We start from the raw sequence: 21944 nt of genomic DNA on the forward strand, positions 1-21944 counted from the left end.
CACTACATCCGTCAGTAAACCAATCCCCCCCCCACCCCCCTCCCACTGAAAACAGTTTATCATTTAAGAATACAGTTATTATCAAGAAACAGATGCCAGCTGTTTAATATGATCAGTAATAATTTTGCCATCAATAATCATTCTTCAGCAATATTTAGAGATTTGACATGGTTTATAAGATGGGTTAGAGTACAAAGCGATCATCGAAGGACAATGTTTGTTGTTGTTGTTGTTGTTGTTGTTTTTATTCAAATACTGGGTTGTCACTACACAGCTTTTCAACATGTTATGTGTTATTGTTAGATAAAGAGACAAAAGAGCAGAAATTGTAAAAGTAAAAAAAGGACATTGCAACTGACAAGCAGCTGTCACTAACATGTGCCATTCCTTGGAATGCTAGTAAAAAACAGAGGGCATGTCTCTCTCTTCTTTCTTTTCATGCTTAGTAAAAAAGGGCAATGAATGGCATACGTATGTTTACATATAAACATTTACTAGCTTCTAACATTGAGAGTATCGTCCCATCCCTTATTTTGATTGGTAAATTATACATTCTAACAGTAAAAACTTTAAAAATTACTTTTTTTTTATATAAATGCCCAGATTTCGAGCATTTGAAACTGCTTTGGGCAAATTCGTGAGAAAATGCTCATTTATAAATGTCCTGTCCACTGGGCATTTGCCTGTCCCACATCACTACCTGGGTGACTCATCCTCTGCTCTGGCTTGTGTACTTTCTCAGCCCATATACTGCTCTCTAGTTTCTCTCAGCTCTGGCATCAATATTGCCTTCAAAGCTTGGGTTCTACTTTTTACATACTTCCATCATCTGAATATGTTTTTGGCTGACATTGCCAATTATGGATGAACTACCCTTGAATCAAAAGACTGTGACTTTGCTGTTTACTCACCTAACCCCTACCTAACAACCAACAAACTAAACTCATTCATGAAAGATACCTGTGTTTATGAAAGAGAATCAAAATTATTTATGAAAGATTATGTTCACTGTTGTGTACATAGTTCCGCGTAGTCAGCGCATACACAATTTTCCCACTAGAGCGCGCCCCGCTAAGCACAACAGTGCAGGCGCAGCGCTCGTCCGTCTCCGCACTACGAGATGGCACTGGCCTTAGAGACGGACCAAATTCTGCTTCCGCCGATCCATGTATTAATATGTAACGCAGTCAATGAGATTGCTGCTAACATAGAACCTTTTCTCCTCGCAGATCACACTCGCGCAGTGATACCTGAATGCGTGAGGTATTATAACGAGTGTACAGACCTCTGATTAGTCAGTCTGCATTTGTCTCCACCAGTCTGTACCAGTCTGCATTAGTCTGTACCAGTCTATAGTCAAGTTTCAGTCTGCGCCTAATAAGATTACCATATTCCTGTACATAGCCATGAAGATAAATGTATAGACACTTCGTCAAGTATCAGAGATATGTGAGAATAAGATTAACATCCCAATACCAAAGAAACTTCAGATTGTCAATTGTAAACAGCGTCCAGAATCAAGTTACGTAATGTCTACGCTTTTTATTATTTTAATAAATGTGTGTGAAAATTAATCAAGTTCTGTTTAAAGTTGGTCACCGTCAATCTGCTACTCTAAGCGTGCGAGTGGCATTTCTATCATCTGACCTAACGGCAGAAGATAAACACGCCACGATAAGACCACGAGACATATTGCTGACACTCGCCTACATCGTTAGAGTGACAAGTCAAATAATTTGATGGTGTGTGTACTGAAGGTCTTACAGTACGCACACCACATTCACGCAGTTTCTAAGAGCAATTTCTTTTAAGTTTCGATTACTGAAGATTTTGCGATAGAGACAAACGTTTACTGCGGCTGAAATGGACATTACATCGGTCTTGGTGACAGTAAATTGAGAAAAAAATAGTAATTTGAGAGATTACTTTCAGGTAATAGTTTTCTTTTTAAACCTGGAGCTGTACAAGACTTAGTAACTGTACACATTTACTGATATTTTTGTAAAATTAAAAACTAAACTTATTTAATACTTTAGGGGTAAAGAAAACAATTCACCATATAGTAGAAGCACTGAGTCATCAAATGCACAATATATCAACCAGACAGATTGCTACTTACTGTTAAAGAAGAAACGTTAAGTTGCAGACAGGCACAATTAAAAGACACTTACATAAAGCTTTTGGTTGCAACCTTCATCAGCAAAAGAGAAAAACACACCATTCTTACACACAAGACAGCACACCTCATTCACATGTAACTGCCAGCTCCAGCATCTTGGGCCAAAATGCAACTATTGCAAGGGGTGCAAGCAGCAATCTGGAGGGGGCGGGAAAGGAGAAAGGATAGTAATGTACAGGTGGGGGAAGAGAGACAAATGCTGTCTGGTGGAGTGTGCAGGGCTACAATGACAACAAGCGCAGCATCAGGAGGTTGTGGGGCAGGGAGGTGGGGAAAAAAGGAACGGAGAAGGAGAGGAGTGGGGAAAGATGGGCAGTTACATTGGCAGAGGGTGGCAAACGAAGAGCGTGGGAGATGAGAACAGGGAGATAATAGAACAGAGGAGGTGGAAATCCTGACTGCAATTTTTTTTTCTTTTAATGGTAGATAGCAATCTATCTTTCCATACATTGTTGATATTCCTGCCTGGAGTTTCCATCATTTGAAAGGCACAAAATGGAAATAAAACTTTCTAACTTTTGGACAAAAACAAACACGAAACGATAGTATGGCATGCTGGCCGGGAGGCCCAATCTGGGGCAGTTCGGCCGCTGAGTGCGAGTCTTATTTCAGTCGACATCACATTGGGTGACTCGCGTGCCGGTGATGAGGATGAAATGATGATGAGGATAATACAACTCCAGTCCACGAGTGGAGAAAATCTCCAATCTGGCTGGGTATTGAACCCCGGCCTGCTGCATAGGAGGCAAGCACGTTACCACTCAGCTAAGGAGGCAGACAACTTTTGGACATATCCTTTATGATAGAGCACATATATAGGCATTCACAATCATTCCTTTATTGTGTGTCTGTTAATGATGTGACACTTCTATTATTTGGTGAGTCGTCTCCTTTACTCATAAATTATTTACATTCTGTCAGAATTTGTCTTACCACATTCACACTAAAACTTAGCATTGTTGTAAAACACTGTTGTGACTTATTTTATTACTGTCTCGCACATCATTTCCTAGATACAGATATGCTAATATTGTTGTAGCTGTAAAGACACCAAATTTAAACAGCTGTGACTATGAAATTGTAAACAGTAGTGTCTAAACTATTAATTTAGTTAATCTGAATGCTGGCCATTTAATAATCAATTTAACTAACATTAACGCAGCCTTGAAGGAAAATAGTTTTACATTTTGTAAGTGTATTTACTAGATTCTGCTGGAAGAAGCAAAGTTTTGTGTGAAAAGCACAAAAGGTGTATTGAAAAATCTGGTAAATTTTACCAAAATACCTGGAAATATTGTTAAGCCTCATGACAATTGTAAGCATGATAATCATAATTTTTTTACCCATGTTTTGGAATGAATGCAAAACACAATTGTTGGCAGCTGAAGTGTCACACAGTTTTGCAGAAAGCACTAGAGACGATTATTGTGCAGTGATTAAACATTTCTGTGTATTTGGTCCAGATCCAGGTACAAAATGGAGAAAAGTTAATGGGAACTCTGTGTTAGTACTCAAGATAGTTCACAAAAACAAAACAAAAAATTGTTTTTAGCATCATGGTGCTTAGGTATGGTCCTCTGACCTTTGAATGGGTACCTACCATTCGTCATGGATGGTAAACCGTGGTGCAACCTGACATTTTTCACATTAGCGAGTACTTCGCAAAGGAGTAAGAAGTGGTACATGACCACCATACCGCTGTATTTAAATCCAAAACTCTGCCGCTGAACCATAGGTTTAAATGTATTGGAAGTGGTCATATGAATGCTGCAGATTTGCCACTTTCTGGACACTTGATTGAGAATTCTCCCGAAAGACTGGTCAATAAAGTTCTTTGTATAGTGATAGAAGACCATCAAGTTAAGAGTTATGAATGGTTGAGATGGTAGGCACCAGCTTTGAGCAAGTATGTAGTTTCCTGAAGGAAGTTCTGTGTATGAAGAAGATGGATGCACAGAGGATACCAAATTTGTTGGACATTTCAAAATATTTGGATAAGTAGAAGAATACTTTGAAGTACTTCTGGTATTGCTGTGGGTACTGATGAGACATAGTTCTACCATTCTCAAATTAAAATCTGTTGTCAAAGCTAAGGATTGTCTAGTCGTTAATACCCTGAAGTAAAGTGGCAAAAGTGGTGTCAACTGTGTTCATAGGGTATCATCATGATTGTTTATTTGAATAAAGGATGAAATATTCTGTTAGCTGTTATTATTCAACATTATTTAATTTGTGTGCAAGTGCATCAACCCAAAAGTTAGCACACAGAAAAGGCCTCTTGCATTGGGACAACACGTGTGCTCAAATAATGGCCATTATGATGGCAAAATTATTATAAATTTCCTAACTTCAAGATACACTGAACTACTCCACACCATTATCTTGAATATAGAGGTTATCTATGCTGTATAAATTCATTGTGCAGAGTCAGCTAAAAGTTTGTTCCGGGAAATTCAGTTAACTAGATATAATGAGCTCAGTTTTGTATGGAGAAATAAATTTTTACTTTTAGAGGTAGGTCTTGTGATTTTTACCAGACCTATAAGCCCATCGAGATACTTGCAGTAGGTTGCTTTAGTAAGTTTGATTGTTATCTCCGTGATAATTTGCTTTGTGGTAACGTAATTTTTCTTCTACAAACCTGTCATTCTCTCCCTATTTTCTAAACACACTTCATTAAAACTGAGCTCAAATATCAGCCATCTCTTCACAGTTAAGTAATTTTGTGTGAGTGTTTTTTGTAATCGCTGTTTGCAAGACGGACTGCTACTATCTTCATTTGCTAACTCTTGAAATATGTTAAATGGATTTTCGTATTACATCGCAAATGCTGAATCATTAAATGATTCTAATACTAGCATATAAACTGGGGTCCTTCCCAAGCTCTGATCCAATTTTATTCCACTGCTTGGTTGGTATTGGGCATTAAATGAAATACTTTTTGGGAAGCTGGCTACCAAATTTGGAAACTTTAATAATTTGTACTGAAAAGAACTGGGTGGTATTTATTGCAGATTTCATTGTATCTTTCGGAGAAATGAGTTACCTCACGGTTTGTGCCCCCAGTACGGCTAATAAAAAGTCAGCACCTTGAGCAGTGGAGTACCGTGGCAGTGCTTGTGTGCAGACCTGCAGATATCACAGTGTCTTCTCTGTAGCAACAGTGGTACCAAGCGTAATATTGTGTAGTGTTTCCGTCCAACCAAACAATGAAATTTCCTTTCTTCTTGCCATCAGTTTCATCCTGTGGTCTAAAATCAAAGGAAGAAATTGGTGGTGAGATTTAGGATATGGAGAATTCATTTAGTTACCTCTGCAATACAGTCTTTATCTAGTGATGACATATTAGACTTCTGCCTACTGATAAATAATAAAGTGAATAGAAATTGTATCAGAAGGGAAGCTAAAATTTGAACTTACGAATGATAATGGCCAAGCCAAATTGAAAACAAACTGCCACTGGAAAAGGAAGTTTTGGTTCTTGAAACTGACATAATCATTAGCAGTACTCAACTTACATAGTTGTAACTTTGTTGTATTCATTACTTTTCTGTCAACCAAATACTAAGTGTGACCAATTGGTTTTTCTTTAGAATCATGTTTATCATATGGTGTGAAAAATGAGACTAACAGTAATTTCGCATATTTATCACAAACCTACTTCGAAACTGCAGCTTGAAACTTCCTCTTCATTGTGTTCATCATGTTTTCCTTAAGTGATCGTGTAACACCCTTCTTTTATAATTAGTAAAGTTTCATTCTTTCATTTATTAGTTTCCAATTTGATATTTGTTTATATCTAATGTAATTACACTGTTGTTGACAAATGTTGTTTTCTTTGTAGAGGAGAAAAAGGAATCCGAAACAGGCGTGCTGTCAGCAAGCCGACAGATCCGTTTTGCATTACCAAAAGAGAGGTATGTGTTTATTAAAATTAGTAAAAAATGGTATAATTCTTTATTAATAATATGACTGGTTTCGACCTCTAGTAGCAGGCCATCTTCACATAACAAACCATCTGGATGATGATGATGATGATGGTGTGCTTGGAACAGCTTTGCTGACCCCAGTACCAAAACTGCTTACCACAATAATAATAATAATAATAATAATAATGTTATTATTTTGTTCATATTGGACCACTTAAATCAATTTTTTAAGGGGCAGTCAAATGAAAATGAGGCAGATGGAAGATAGGTAAGTAATGTGTTCATTGCATGAAAAGTAAATGCCATAACTGTCACTACTTCATACCACTGTGAAACAAGATGGTCAGTAACTTAAGAGAAAAATGTTTGTGATTGGCTGTGGAACCGTATTGTACGAGGGTGTGCATCTTTTCATCCAGAGTGAATCAACACCCATGAATTTCTTTCTTCAGGACTCCAACAATGTGGAAATCACTAGGGATAGATGGGGACTATTTGGAGAATTTGTAAGAGCTACCCAGCGAAACTTCTGCAGTATAGTAGAAACAACCTTGGCAACATATGGGTGGGTGTATTCTGCTGAAGTTTTTCTGGAAAGCACTTAAATTTCCTCTATACAGTCCCAGTCTCTCCTCATGAAATTTACACATTTTTGGAGCCCTGAAGAGACATTTGTGGCTGTTGATTTGCTTTGGATGAAGAGGTATACACCTAGTACGATCATAGTTCCATAAGCAACCACAAACATTCTTCCATGAAGGCACTGACCATTTTGTCTCACAGTGGGCTAAATGTAGTAACAGTTATCGTTATTACTTTTGAAGTCGTAAAGAGTTCACTTACTTTTTTCCACATGTCTCCTTTTCATCTGGCTAACCCTTACATAAAAAAGATTTTTCAATTTCCTATTGGTCCAGTACTTCTTCAGTCTCTCAGAGCTCAGCTTTCTTTCTTCATCTAAAATTACCCTACCCAGTGTTTGTTGATCATGGCTTGTAGTTCATTTCTGTTTTGTTTGTAAATCTGTTGGTGTAATTTATAGTTCCCTCATATCTTCATTTCCATGATCCATCTAATGTTGTTCTTACTGTTTCATGCTCTCTCTGTTGATCTCCTGATTCTATTCCCTGGTGTCCTGCTTAGTTGTCTGAAGAACAAAATGGATTTCTGTATAGGAATGTTAATTACTGATTTCGTTTCCTTGTAGACTGTTTCATTAGAAGCTGATCTCTAGCGTCTGCTTTGTTCATATTTTTGGTCATGCATGCTCTGATTATTCTTCTGTCATTCGTATTCTATTTCTACAGTATTAATTGTTTTGAAAGTGGTTTCAGTTGCAAGTTGTAAGGTTTTTGATTTTGTGGTTGTTGAGAAGCCTTTTTTTGTTGTTAGCATTCTTGGTAATATACTGTCAAACAATGGAAAATAATTTCATTTTGTTATATACAGTGCTGCGGTCAGTTTGTTTCTTCTACTGTGCAGCATAGGTTTTTGTTCTGGTTAAATGTTATTTCTCCAAAACATGTAAGATTTTGATTTCCTGTTCTTCTATTATGGGTTTGTTTATGAGTTGTGGATCAGATAACCTGGTCATCGCTGTATCACAGGTACATAAAAATTTTGTTGTACATGGGTTTTCAAAGTTTGATGTTCTTGGGGTTAACCTTGCACCACTGTCATTATATTACAACATACAGTTGAAGAGAAATAGTGACAAGCATTCTCTAATTTTAAACCTGCTTTTATGGGGAATGGCTTAGAGTATTCTCCTATGAATTTGATGTGTGTAATGTTCTAAATATTTTAATTTTTGCTGTAAATATTCACTTTGGACTACATTGTATTTTTTAAAAATAATGTTGCAATTCTTCATTTGTGTACATCATCTACACCAAACACATTTGGAAAGAGGCTATTTTGATATTCAGTGACAACATTGGTTTTCATTAGTAAGAAAAAGTGAGATTATCATTGACACAGGATATTGCAGAAATGCCTCATGAACAGTGAATGTCTTGTAGACATGTCAATAACAAAACTGAAAATAGTGTCAAAAACATCAGATCAAGTTGCTTATATTTCTTAGGAGACACACTCATAATATTTTTTGTAGTGTGGGCATATGGTAGACTCCATATTGTTTGTGTGGTTCTTGCTGATGTTTAAATTTTCACTTGTGGTTCACTTTCCCCTTCTTTCTTATTACATTTAAAGTTCCACTGCTATCAGCTGGTCTCTCTTCCAGTATCATCGACACTTATAAATGTATTCAAGTAGAATGAGAGAAATAAAGCCCGATTTGAAATCAGTTACTCATTTCTTGGCTGTTGAAAACAAATGATGAATTTCTTTTGTGTGTGTGTGTGTGTGTGTGTGGGGGGGGGGGGGGGGGGAATTTTGCAATGTCACCATATTTCAAATTACCCAGTCAATCACAATGTACAGAACATCAATTCTTTGAAAAGCTGTTCAACAAAGCTATACCATAGATCAAGTAGACTCGTGGTTTATGGTGTTGTGCAACATTTCCCACAATAATATAAACAAAATTTTATTGATAATAATTACATCTTTTACATCAAAAAATTTTAATATTGGTAGTCCGTAATAAAATTTTCTTCCCTTTTCCCCCTCAATTCCTCTTTCTTGTTGAAGAAGTGTATAGCTTTAATGACTTGTTATCTTGTAGAACACACTGTTTGCAACATTTTTTTCTGGCATATATTCTCTTTATGTAAGTTTAATTTTTTTATTTACTTATTTTAGTAAATATTCAAGAAGTGTTTAATTTTGTGTCACCTCAACTTTTTTTTTCTTTTCTTCCAGCAACCTAGACAGAAAGAAAAGTGTCATGGGTGCCAGCCCTAGGAAGGCTCTGTATGAAGGAAATGTTGCGCACACAACAGATACCCAGGTGGGAGGAAGGAGGCCAGGAGACATGGCACGTCCCTTATGCTTTTTCCCAAAGCCTTCAAGTGGCACTCGGGACACAGAAGCTTCAGTATCTAAAACAGTTTATACAGCGAAGAAAGCTGAACGCAGTTTATCATTTTCTCCTTCTCCTCGGAAGCGAGACAGTGCTAACAGTGAAGAAAGAGTAGCTAGCAGAGTAGCTTCTATTAAAGGGAAATATTTTTTCCCACCTAAATCTAAAGTAGATGATGAGTCTGAAGAAAACCAAGAAGACAGTTTTGTGTCCGCTACCAGCGATATAGATTCAAATACTGAAGACGCTTCTGGAGATGCAGTTCTGTCACCTGTGTTAGCTGAATCTGTCTCAAAAGATTTGAAGCAAAATATTTCATCATCAACAAATATAGTGGAGTACCTCAAACTTGAGGACAGTGTGCAGTCAGTAGATGACCATAATTTCAGAGAAAAGTGTGTCAAGACAGATGACCTTCCTCGTGTGACGATCATTTCGCCCAGAATTACAAAGAGGGAATCTTATAGGAAGAGTAATGTTTCTTTCCTGACTGATCATACAATGCATGGCATTGGAGGTAGTAAACTGCTGAACAGTCCCTCAAAGCATTCAGTGAAGTTTGATGATTCTAGGCGGGCTGTTAATAGCTGTTCTCTTCAGACAGCAGATGGCGTACCAAATACTGAAAAATCATCTACTTCATTTGCATGTGTCAGTATTGAGACAGAATCTCCAACCAGTACCACTACAACAAACAGAAAGAGTATCCTGTCATTTTCTCGTAGTAGTATAACTCGTAATGTCTCTTATACTTCAGTTCTCAGTAGAAGATCAGATGAAGCACTGTCTGCTGCTGGACAGAAATGTGAGGATGATGGTCCTATTACTCAAGGAGCCACCTCTCATTTGGAATCATATTCTTTGTTGTCACATAATACAGTTAAGGGAGTAGTTAACACCAGTAACAAAACAGACAAAGATAGCAGTAAGTCTTCTGCATCATTCCTACCTGACAACACTGTACGCATTGTTCCTGGGAATACTTCCACTAGGCAGACTGATGAAAGGAAAGAATCTCTGAGTGATTCAAAACAGACTGAAAGTACTGTTTTGACGCCCATTGAAGATGTATTAGCATCTGAGAAAACATCTTTGATGGGAATCGGGACTAAGACAGAAGATAGTACCAGTTTAACGTCTGAGAGAAGTCAATACAGCTCATCCAGATTTATTCTTCCTGATGCAACCATTCAAAGCAGACCTGGTAAAATAGTTGACAGTGAGCAGTTGGGTGGAGATGTAAGCTCTGCAGGCATGGCAAAAGAAAATCGGAAATGTGTTTCTTTCAATGCCAGAGGTAGTCCGAAGTTGGGCAGATCATCGGAGACATTGGCCAGCATTGAATCTGGGGCTGTAGATAATGAGAATTCTGTCCAGAAGGAATGTAGTAATAGGCTGAGCTCATCATTTCTCCCACACAGCAGCAGTTATGACAGGCCCGGTGTCTTGTCCTTCAGTGAACAATCAGCTGTTGAAGTAAGGGTCACAGGCAGTGCAGAAGAAATTCAAAAGAGTGGAGAAGACACACCAGAGGTTAAACAATTATCTAAGGCATTGTCAGCAAGCGAAACTGGTCCAGAATGCCTTACCAGACCAACACCTGATAGGGATAGCATTGGTTCTGTTCTATCATTTCTTCCTCGCAGCACAGTTTACGATAGTCCTGTTAGCACACCATGCAGCAGGCAGTCAGAAGACTTACAGAAATCTGTAAATGATAGCAGCACATATGAAAATAATGTTGAATTGACTCCAGAAGACACACTGAAGACTGACAAATCATCAGATTCAGTGACAGATATCGTAGTTGAGGCAGAAGGTAATGTTAGCTTCACGCCTAAGAAAACATGCAATACACCTGTATCTAACTTTCTGTCAGATAGCACCAGATTTCTGCCAGACAACAGTATCTGGAATACCCCCAGTAATTCTTCGTGCACCAGACACACTGATAATGGATCAGAGTCTGTAGATAATACCAAAAAGAGTGTTACTATGACTATGGAAGGTACATTGGAAACTGACAATTCATCTACTGCATTGATAGATACCAGTGCTGAGATGAGAGGCAACATCAGTAAACAGTGGTCAGCTTCACCGACAAGAATCAGAGCTGAGACATGTGGTGCTATTAGCTCTACACCCAAGAAAACTTTGAGCACTTCTGTTTCTACATTTCTGCCAGATACCACCAGATATTTACCAGATAACACTGTATGGAATACCCCCAGTAACACATCAAGCACCAAACTTTCTGATAATGAACCAGAGGGCCTAAATAATACCAAAGAGAGTGAAAGGAGTGTTGTGACTATGGAAGAGACATTGGAAACTGACAAATCATCTCCTTCATTGCTAGATACCTTTGCAGTGGGAGGCAATGCTAGTGACAAATCATCGACTCCACTGACAAAAATCAGAGCTGAGACAGGAGGTAACGTCAGTTCCACACCTAAGGAAACTATTTCTAGCTTGTTACCAGATACTACCATATTCCTACCAGATAACACCATTTGGAACACCCCCACTAATTCGGCATGCACCAGACATTGTGAGAATGAACCAGGCTCAATAGATAACACCAAAATGAGTGAAAGAAGTGTTTTGGTGACTTTGGAAGAGACACTGGAAACTGACAAATCTACGTCCCTAGTAGGTGTCGAGACAGGAGGCAATGTTAGTTCCATGCCCCAGGGTATTTGCGGTAATCCTGTGCCGAGCTTCCTGCCGGATACCACTACTTGGAATAGCCCAAGTCATTCATTTGATGGCAAGCTATCGGCCAGCGAAATAATCTCGCCACTCAGTGAACAAGAAAATTGTCAAAATGCTACTGTGACCATAGAAGACAGCTTAGAAATGGAAGAAAACCCTACTTTGTTGACAGACAGCAAAAATGCTTCTAGATATCTTCCTGATGACACGAGTTACAACAGCCCTGTTGAGAAAGATGTGTTGGAAAATCGGCTTGACAGTGAACCGCAGGGAATTGGAAAGTCTGCTGACAAAAGTAAGTGTGTGTGTGTGTGTGTGTGTGTGTGTGTGTGTGTGTGTGTGTGTGTGTGTGTGGTGGGCACGGCACATGCTCAACTCCTTCATTGCAGCCCCTAGTATACAGATACTGAAATCATTGACGTCATAGGTACTTGCTACACAATCATACATAACATCTAGCGTATTATGTTGTAACACGTGCCACCTTATAAATGAAACTGGTAATTTTAATAGCAGATAAGTGATGTACTTCATCTGTATGCTGACATACCTCATGTCATCTTGCTACCAGTGTATGAAATATTCTGGGTGTTCTATACAGTCATACTGATATGCAAGTGCCTGTGACACTAAATTGTATGGTTTTGCTAAGGGAATCCATTTGCACCTGGTTACTATATTTGAACCTTGGTCTCCCTCTACAATTTCTATCACGCACACTTCGCACCATTATCAAACTGATGATTCCTTGATGCTTCAGGATGTGTGTATCAACCAATCCCTTCCTTCAGTCAAGTTGTGCCATAAATTTCTTTTTTCTTCAATTCGAGTCAGTACATTTGAATTATTTGACTTACCCATGTAATCTTCAGCAAACGTCTATAGTGCCAAATTTCTAAGTAATACCTTCAGTAAAGGCTACCTAACATCAACATTTTTTCTTAACAAATTCTTTTTCTTCAGGTATGCTTTTCTTGCTGCTTTGGCCAACATTATTTATTTTGCTGCCCAAATGACAAGACTCGACTACTTTGTGTTGCATTTCCTGTTTTAATTACCCCATTGTCACCTGATTTAATTAGACTATATTCTATTACCCTTGTTTTATTTTGTTGATATTCATCTTACAGCCTCTCTTCAAGATAAATTCTAACAACAAAGAAGAAGAAGAAGAAGAAGAAGAAGCAAAACAAAACATAAATGGGTAAATTTGATGTAACATGCTCAGACTGGTTACTGTTTCAGAAAAATTGGACGGTTTATTAAAGAGAAGAGTTTCACAAATTGAGCAAGTTAATTATGTGCTGATCCACTCTGGTCCTTATACAAGCAGTTTTTTAGCTTGCGATTGATTGATAGAGTTATTGTATTGCCTCCTGTGGGAAATTGTGCCACATTCTGTCACTGGGGCCTAGAATCTCATTGAGTGCAGTAAAATTGTTTTCAGTGATGAGTCGTGCTTTGAATTGAGACTCTACAACCACCAGAAAGCGGTTGGATACCAACCTGTCTGCCGTCCCCCATATGGCATGAGAGCCAGGACTGATGGTCTGCGGCACAATTTCATTTCCTCCCAGGAGCCCTTTTGTTGTTGGTGGTAGCATCCTTACAGCAGAGCGGTATGTCAACAGTGTTCTGTGTTCCATTTTGTTGCCCTTCGCAGCAAGCTGTCCTGGGCTTACATTTCAGCAAGATAATATCTGCCCACACAGGGCAAGAGTTTCTGCTGCTTGTCTTCATGTTTGCCAAACCTCACTTGGCCAGTAAGGTCATCAGAGCTCTCCTCAATTGAGAATGTTTGGAACATTATGGGCAGGACCCTCCAGCCAGCTTGGAATTTTGATGTTCAAACACACCAATTGACCAGAATTCAGCATGATATCACTCAGAGGACAGCAGACAACTTTACCAATCAACTCCAAGCTGAATAAGTGCTTGCATAAGGACCAGAGGTGGACCAACAAGTTATTGACATGCTCAATTTGTGAAGCTCTTTCTCATAAATAAATCACACAATATTTATGGAATTGTAGTCATTTACTTGTCTGAAGATGAAATGGGAGATACGATACTGCGTGAAGAGTTTGACAAAGCACTGAAAGACCGAAGTCAAAACAAGGTCCCAGGAGTAGACAACATTCCATTAGAACTACTGATAGCTTTGGGAGAGCCAGCCTTGACGAAACTCTACCATCTGGTGAGCAACATGTATGAGACAAGTGAAATAACCTCAGGCTTCACGAAGAATATAATAATTCCAATTCCAAAGAAAGCAGGTTTGACAGATGTGAAAATTACCGAACTATCAATTTAATAAGTCACGGCTGCAAAATACTAACACGAATTCTTTACAGACTAATGGAAAAACTGGTAGAAGCCAACCTCGGGGAAGATCAGTTTGGATTCCGTAGAAATGTTGGAACACGTGAGGCAATACTCACCCTATGACCTATCTTAGAAGATAGATTAAGGAAAGGCAAACCTACGTTTCTAGCACTTGTAGACTTACTGAAATCTTTGACAATGTTGACTGGAATAATCTCTTTCAAATTCTGTAGGTGGCAGGGGTAAAATACAGGGAGCGAAAGGCTATTTACAATTTGTACAGAAAGCAGATGGCAGTTATAAGGAGTCGAGGGGTGTGAAAGGGAAGCAGTGGTTGGAAGGGAGTGAGACAGGGTTGTAGCCTATCCCCATTGTTATTCAATCTGTATATTGAGCAAGCAATAAAGGAAACAAAAGAAAAGTTCGGAGCAGGTATTAAAATCCATGGAGAAGAAATAAAAACTTTGAGGTTTGCAGATGACATTGTAATTCTGTGAGAGACAGCAAAGGACCTGGAAGACTGGTTGAATGGAATGGACAGTGTCTAGAAAGGAGGATATAAGGTGAACATCAACAAAAGCAAAACGAGGATAATGGAATGTAGTCAAATTAAGTCGGGAGATGCTGAGAGTATTAGATTAGGAAATGAGACACTTAAAGTAGTAAAGGAGTTTTGCTATTTGGGGAGCAAAATAACTGATGATGGTCGAATTAGAGAGGATTTAAAAGGTAGACTGGCAATGGCAAGGAAAGCGTTTCTGAAGAAGGGAAATTTGTTAACATCGAGTATGGATTTAAGTGTCAGGAAGTCGTTTCTGAAAGTATTTGTATGAAGAGTAGCCATGTGTGGAAGTGAAATGTGGATGATAAATAGTTTAGACAAGAAGAGAATAGAAGCTTTTGAAATGTGGTGCTACAGAAGAATGCTGAAGATTAGATGGGTAGATCACATAACTAATGAGGAGGTATTGAATAAAATTGGGACAAAGAGAAATTTATGGCACAATTTGACTAGGAAAAGGGATCGGTTGGTAGGACATGTTCTGAGGCATCAAGGGATCACCAATTTAGTGTTGGAGGGTAGACTGGAGGGTAAAAGTCATAGAGAGGGACCAAGAGAAGAATACACTAAGCAGATCCAGAAGGATGTATGTTGCAGTAGGTACTGGGAGATGTAAAAGCTTGTACAGGATAGAGTAGCATGGAGAGATGCATCAAATCAGTCTCTGGACTGAAGACCACAATCCATCTCTGACAGAAGTACAGTGTCATAATCAAACCTCAATTGTTTTATTTCTTCTCCTTGGTCTTTAATTACCTTTTCAAATTTCTCCTTGGTTTCTTTCACAGTTTGCTCAATGTACAAATTTAGCAACATCATGGGTAGTTCATAACCATGTCTCTCTCACTCCTCAACTACTGCCTCCATTTCCTTCGTCTCTTGTAACTGCAGTTTGGTTTCTCTATAAGTTGTGGATAACCTGTCACGACCTGTGTTTTATCTCTACCCCATTTTGAATGTAGTCCATCCTGTCGGCATTGTCAAAAACATTTCTCTAAATCTACAAATGTAGGTTTGCCTGTCTTCAACCTATCTTCTAAGGTAAATTGTAGTTTTAGTGTTGCCTCGTGTATTTCTACATTTCTTTGGAATCCAAACTGAATATCCTCAGAGGTTGGTGTCTACAGCTTCTGTATTCTTCTATAAATAATTCATGCCAGTGTTTTTGGAGCCATAACTTATTAAACTTATAGTTTGGTAATTTTCAGATCTTCCAGCACCTGCTTTTTTTAAATTTATTTTTTAAGTTGAATTATTACTTTCTTCTTGGGGTTTGAAGATATTTTGCCTGTCTGATATATGTATATGGCATTAAAAAATGTACAATAAATTGCATTTCATTAAATGGCCATCAAAAACATAGATGTAAAAAGGAAATACATACAGAGCCTTCTTTACATGCGCTGTGAATCATTTCTCATTTTCAGTTTCACATGCTTAGGGATATATCTTTGTATTTGGTTTTTATTTCACCATCTACATATTGTAGTTTGGAGTAACTTTTATCTCCCATCAGTTTCCCTCCCTTTCTCATTCTCGTGAAAAAACCATGTTAAAATGTGAAGTGCTAAATCCTTCAACTAATTTCTAAATCTTGTGCTACACTTAATAAAGTTGTTTTCAGTTTAATGCAAAATACACTCTCTTCTTTAGAGTTAAGCTTCATCGATGTTGAATGTAACTTTTAATGTTGTGGTTTCATCGGATACAACCACAGTTATGCAGGATGTGAACTATGTAACTACCTTTTCCTTGATAAAATTATGTGCGACACAGGAAAGTAGTATATTGACGTGTCGTCTACATTTCAAGCTACTAGTAGAGTACTGCTGTGAAAAAGTCAAAATGTTTGAGAAATTACTTTTTCATCTCCAAATAAAACATTGTTTCTACTATGATTTAGTGTCCTTAGGCCATCAACTCAACTAAAATTACCAGTCATTTACTCATTTGTCACTACTTATGGAGTTAAATGGGATGGTGTGTTTTAACACCAGTAAGCAATGTTTTTGCTCCTGGAGATGAAGGGCAGAAAGTTTTTTTCCAGATATTTTCCTCTGATGGAAGTTCTACTTTGGAGTCACTACAGAGGATTAGGAGGGAGAGAGGGAGGGGGGCTGGGAGAGTGGGGTGAGGACAGATGACTGATGTCTGACAATTAGGAATCTGAGTTCCTCATAAACAGTTCATAATTTCCTAGTAGTGATGTATAGGCAGTTACATTTAACAGTGAACTATTTTTCATTATTATATGCAATTAACAGTGAACTATTTTTCATTATTATATAAAATAAAGGTAAGACAGCCTGTTATTTTAACTTCTTTCATAACATAATCCTGATTCTAACCCATAAAAAGGTAACACTCTGACACCAACAACCAGAGATATCTTGTTTTGTGTGGTTCTAACTTCTCCATACATTTCTGCAAGAAGCTCAGCCAGCCTATCTTCCTTCTCTTAATCAAATGAAGGGCATGTCTAATGCATCCCCATCTCCCTATTGTAGCAACAGGCACTGCACTCATAAGATTTTATTTCAGTCAGCAGAAGCGTAATCAATTAGTTTTCACTTGACTCTCAGCAGTTTTAACCCAGTGCTGCCCATGATACTGTTGTACCTCCACCATACTCTCGTGTGTGTGTGTGTGTGTGTGTGTGTGTGTGTGTGTTGATGCTCCTCTTATTCTTTCCTGGTCACTTCTAGTACTTAAATTTCTGCCTTTAGCCAGGCTGTTCCCTGCACCGCTACTGTGATAACCTGACCCTCTTTCCCATGATCTTTACACAAATTTCCTGTGTCCTCTGGCACCTTGGCTTCGCAACACTTGTGACCTGTTACCTTGTTTCTAATTTGTCCTGTACCATCTGGCCATACCCCTTAGATTGCTACTACCTAGCAACAAGACACTGTTCTTCGTACCCTTTTGGAACCGACCTAAACTGAATTTCTTTGATGTAAGTCTGCTGCTCCCTCCTGTGACCACCCTCACCCCTGTCCTCCTGCTAATAATTCAAATTAATTAGAGACTGTAAACTCAAATGTAGGTTAAGTTGAAACAGCTGTCCCCCTTTCACCCATTACTTGTTACCTTTACCTACCCCACCCACCCTCCCCCTTTTTTTCCCTCTTCCACAGCCTGTAGTTTCATGGGAGAGGCTCCTCAAGTTCCCCCACTACAGTCACCCCAATGGAATTCCAACCCACAGTCTATGTCTACCACTTGCTACATGCCAATTATCATTAATTGAAACACAGATTAAGTGCATAAAAATAAAATTGAATCACTTAACACTGCACAAGTTTTCATTATTTACAAGCTGCAAAAATTTGGCCTACAGGTTAGCGTTTCAGGTGTACGATATAATGTAAAAAGTTAATTATTTCTGCTTAAAAGAAAGAACTCTGCACTCGTTTAAGTCACAGTATCTGTTAATTAATGTATTCTCAATAAAAAGTTACCTTTAATTACTACTTATCATGAGTATTACTTGATATTAGACAATGTTTACTATCAACAAAATACTGCCTATGACGCGTGATTAGATTTTATGTGGCGATTTAAATACAAAACCTCAAATAAAGGAGATACTTAGGAGTGAACTAGAGTATAAAACACATTTCACACAATCACTTTACTCTATGCTAATTGTCTATTTTTACTAGTAACACAACATAGCTACAGGCAGGCATTAGTGCTGCCAATTGCAATTTCATCCATAAAGCATTGAAATGTCTGTGCCACATTACATTATCTTAAGGGCATTGTTACAGCTGTTTCATTTATGACTTCTCGTTTGACAGGAATGTAATGGTATGCTTACACTGAGCCAGTATAGAGAGTATTTTCCTACTGTGTATGTTGAAAACATGGTCTTCTGTGTGTGGCACTGGATGCTGATCAGGAATCATCCTTGCATTCAATTTGTGGTAATCACCACATGGGCGCTATCCATTATTCCTCTCTTCTTCTTCATGTACCTGGGCTGCCCAGCTGCTGCTAGAGGCTCGACAGATACGTTGTCAGCATGCCACAGAATTTGTGCTTCATTATTTTTAATTTTTCTGGCATTAGACACCTAGGATGCACTTAAACTGGTGGTGGACCTGGTGTCGTAAGTATATGATGTACTGTGATGTGCTTCACTGATACCAGAGGGTGCAATTGTTTTGTGGTCTTGGAGAAATTCAGTAATAGTTGTATGTGTGGAGTGTCCACTGAAAACGTGGTGGTGTGCAGCACATGAGTTTTCATTCTTTTGATGTTCATTGTGTTAATATACATCATGTCTTGGCAGGAATTGTAAACAGTTTAGGAGGGGGTAATAAGACAGTTTCAATAACACATTCCATATAAAGTGTCTGTTTTTTTGGTAACAAAAGCCTGTTCAAATATAAACCAAACAAATATTCTCAGAAGGTTGTAGGCAAAGGCAAATGATTGTTTACAGAGTTGACAGCCATCAGTTCCAGCTCCAGTATCAATACACTTTATAATTCTCTTCACATCATCAGTGTAACTCTTCAGATGTTGTATTGGTGTTCTTTTATGAGAGCAATACTGCACATAATGCTAAGAATGCAGAGCGCTCACACCATGTGGAAGGACACAGCCAACATTTTCACCAAAGGAACTTCTTCCAGTAATGCTAGAAGCTTCGTTGCAAGAATGGCTAGATAACAATCCATGTAAGGCAATGAAGTAACATGACAGACCCTATCAAATGATTGGCTATCATATCACAGCACACATTTATGGGGAAACGTTCTTAAAAATGTCTCCATGAAGGCATGTGGACTTTTGTTAGACCTTGGATTTAAGTAAAAAGTGTTAGTGACATCATCAGAATGAAACAGTGCTAATGATGCTACTTGATGATTTTCAATTAACCAACAACGAAATTCCAATTGTCTACATTCATCTCCTCCTCAGAGGTGTTGAATCCATTGTAAATGATATGGATAAAGGCTGTGCATATGTAATTACACCCATATTATTGTACATGAAACACACACTTGTAAATATTCTGCCTGTGCTTTTTGAAGGACTGCATTCTCCCAACTAAATGCCTTCTACTTCATCTGTACTTTGTTTATTTGCACATTCTGATGAACTATGACTTCTTGGCATTGTATGAATCTCACTCAGCTCAGTGAAAATAACAAAATTAATGCACTTGCCTCAGGTACTATCTTATTAACTTTTCTACTGTGCTCTCTGACAGTAGCCTCGGAGTTATCTGTACACCAGTATCTAATTGGTGTTGTCACCATTTGTAAAGAGATGCAGCATGCTTAAACAATACCATAAAACTGGCCAACAAATCAGAACTGTAATTGAAACATTTGGTTGTGTAAACACAAACACAACTTCACAACTTGAACTTCAAACCAAAAATGACGGTGGTTAAACACATAGCAACTGGAGTACCAACATGGAAATGAAAATCTCTCTCTGTAATCAATTACAATTGTGCATGTGTTTAATTTGAGTGAAACATGCCAAACGTCTATACTACAAACTACAAAATAGTTACTATATACCGTCAAACATTTCATATATGTATCAGTTGTATAAAAATGTGTGATGTGTGCACGAGATTGATTGATGTATTGCTGCATTAAAGTGTAAATGAAGTAATGAAGTTTTAGAGATAACATTGTGAGAGAAATTGATGACACACTTTTATCTATTACAGGAAGCATTTCAGGGCGATGTCACACTGATCTTGAAGATAAAGAGGAAAAGTGTCCTCCTGTAGCTGATAATGATGCTGATAATATTGACGATGACGACGACGATGAAGACTGGCATGCCAGCGCCGTTGAAGAGGAAGAGGACTCTGATGAAGCAGATGATGAACCAGTGGTAGCTGATGATGTGTCAGCTGTTGATGTAGAATCTGCCTCCTCCTCTTCGGCATCCATCGTACTCATCAGCAGTTCTTCATCTTCAACTAGCAGTGATTCAGACAGTGAGGCAGCAGCAGATGAAAGGAAATGTGTCGGTGACAGCCGCACATCAAGTGTGGACTTTGATCCTCTACTTGATCCTGAGAGTGACACTGCCGAAGAGGTAGCTACGGCAGCTATTTCGCTGAAGGACCCGGACACCGAAAGTCAAAATGTCGATCTTCAGCATTCTGGTGAAGATTGCAGAGATGGAGCAGAAATGAACCAAACTCTGTCAGCAGAACATGAGAGCATTGCAGATACTGATCCAAAACTGAGAGATAATAGCTCCACAGATGCGACAGAAAAAGCAAAGGAAGCTGAATATGTGGATATTCAGTCCATTTCCACTGGAGGTTGCAAAGTTTCAGAAGCTGTTAGTGCAGTAGAACCTCCTTACATCAGTGGAACAGCTGATTGTGACAACACAAATAAGAAAAGGTCCCGGAAGGGACTGACAGAAAGAAAACTCTCAAGATGCAGTAGTGAGCCCCCAGCTAATGTGGAGATGTTAGGGAGACTGAGGGCAAAGAAGACACGTTCTACTGATTCACTTAACAATTCAACAGGCCCATCTGTTGTTACTGAAACTTTTACTGATAAAGTTTCTCAGTCTAAAGGTAATTTATTAGTTGCATATGGGGGAGAGGGGTAACCAAAGATAGTTTGAAATAACAGCACTGAAGTTTCATATCTTGCCTGTAGGTTATCGTGTGAAGTTTCTTGCCTAATCTAGCTGGCACTATAACCTTCGCTTATTGTTGGCACTATTGTGTAAAGATTCATTTACATTCTCAGCATACAGTAGATCTTAGCCTAATTTTTTATTTTTCCCGTTAAAAAGGTGTAGGGAAAGTTGACAGTTGAGATTTGCTGTAATTAAGAAACATATTGGAACAAAATTTAGAGATAAGCACAAGTTCGTGAATTGTTTATTTAGTTACCGAAATGTTGTGTTAGCTGTTCTTGTCTATTTTTGATTAGTCCCATACATTTTGGTCTAATATTACCAGACTTTAAAGCAAAACATTTCACTTGCTGCCTTTTTTATAACTGATTAGTTATCAAGCCTTTGCAGTCCACTTTCAAATCATGTGAGGCCCACCTTTTTTTTTGTCATCTGCAAATGTTTGTTGAGTGTAAAATTAAGGCTGTTGACATGTGATTTTAATAGATAGGAGATGAATTTGACATACTGCATTGTTTCAGCTGTTAAATCTTTTATAGACAGGCAAACTGTACTTACAATAGCAAACAGCAAAAAGATTGATTGGTTTTAACCTGCCAAGTCATAGTT

At 38.3% G+C, this 21944-nt stretch overlaps 1 protein-coding gene across 1 annotated transcript in view; it reads left to right on the forward strand.

Moving 5' to 3' along the window:
• Positions 1 to 21944, forward strand: part of LOC126474919 (protein ELYS) — a 350083-nt gene that overhangs the window by 250960 nt on the left and 77179 nt on the right. Inside the window, exons 23-25 of the mRNA XM_050102423.1 lie at positions 6024 to 6096; positions 8935 to 12104; positions 20395 to 21267. Coding sequence (XP_049958380.1) covers positions 6024 to 6096; positions 8935 to 12104; positions 20395 to 21267 — 4116 coding nt within the window. The remainder of the gene's footprint in view (positions 1 to 6023; positions 6097 to 8934; positions 12105 to 20394; positions 21268 to 21944) is intronic.

This window comes from Schistocerca serialis, chromosome 4 (assembly GCF_023864345.2).
Source record: "Schistocerca serialis cubense isolate TAMUIC-IGC-003099 chromosome 4, iqSchSeri2.2, whole genome shotgun sequence".
Lineage (NCBI taxonomy): Eukaryota > Metazoa > Arthropoda > Insecta > Orthoptera > Acrididae > Schistocerca > Schistocerca serialis.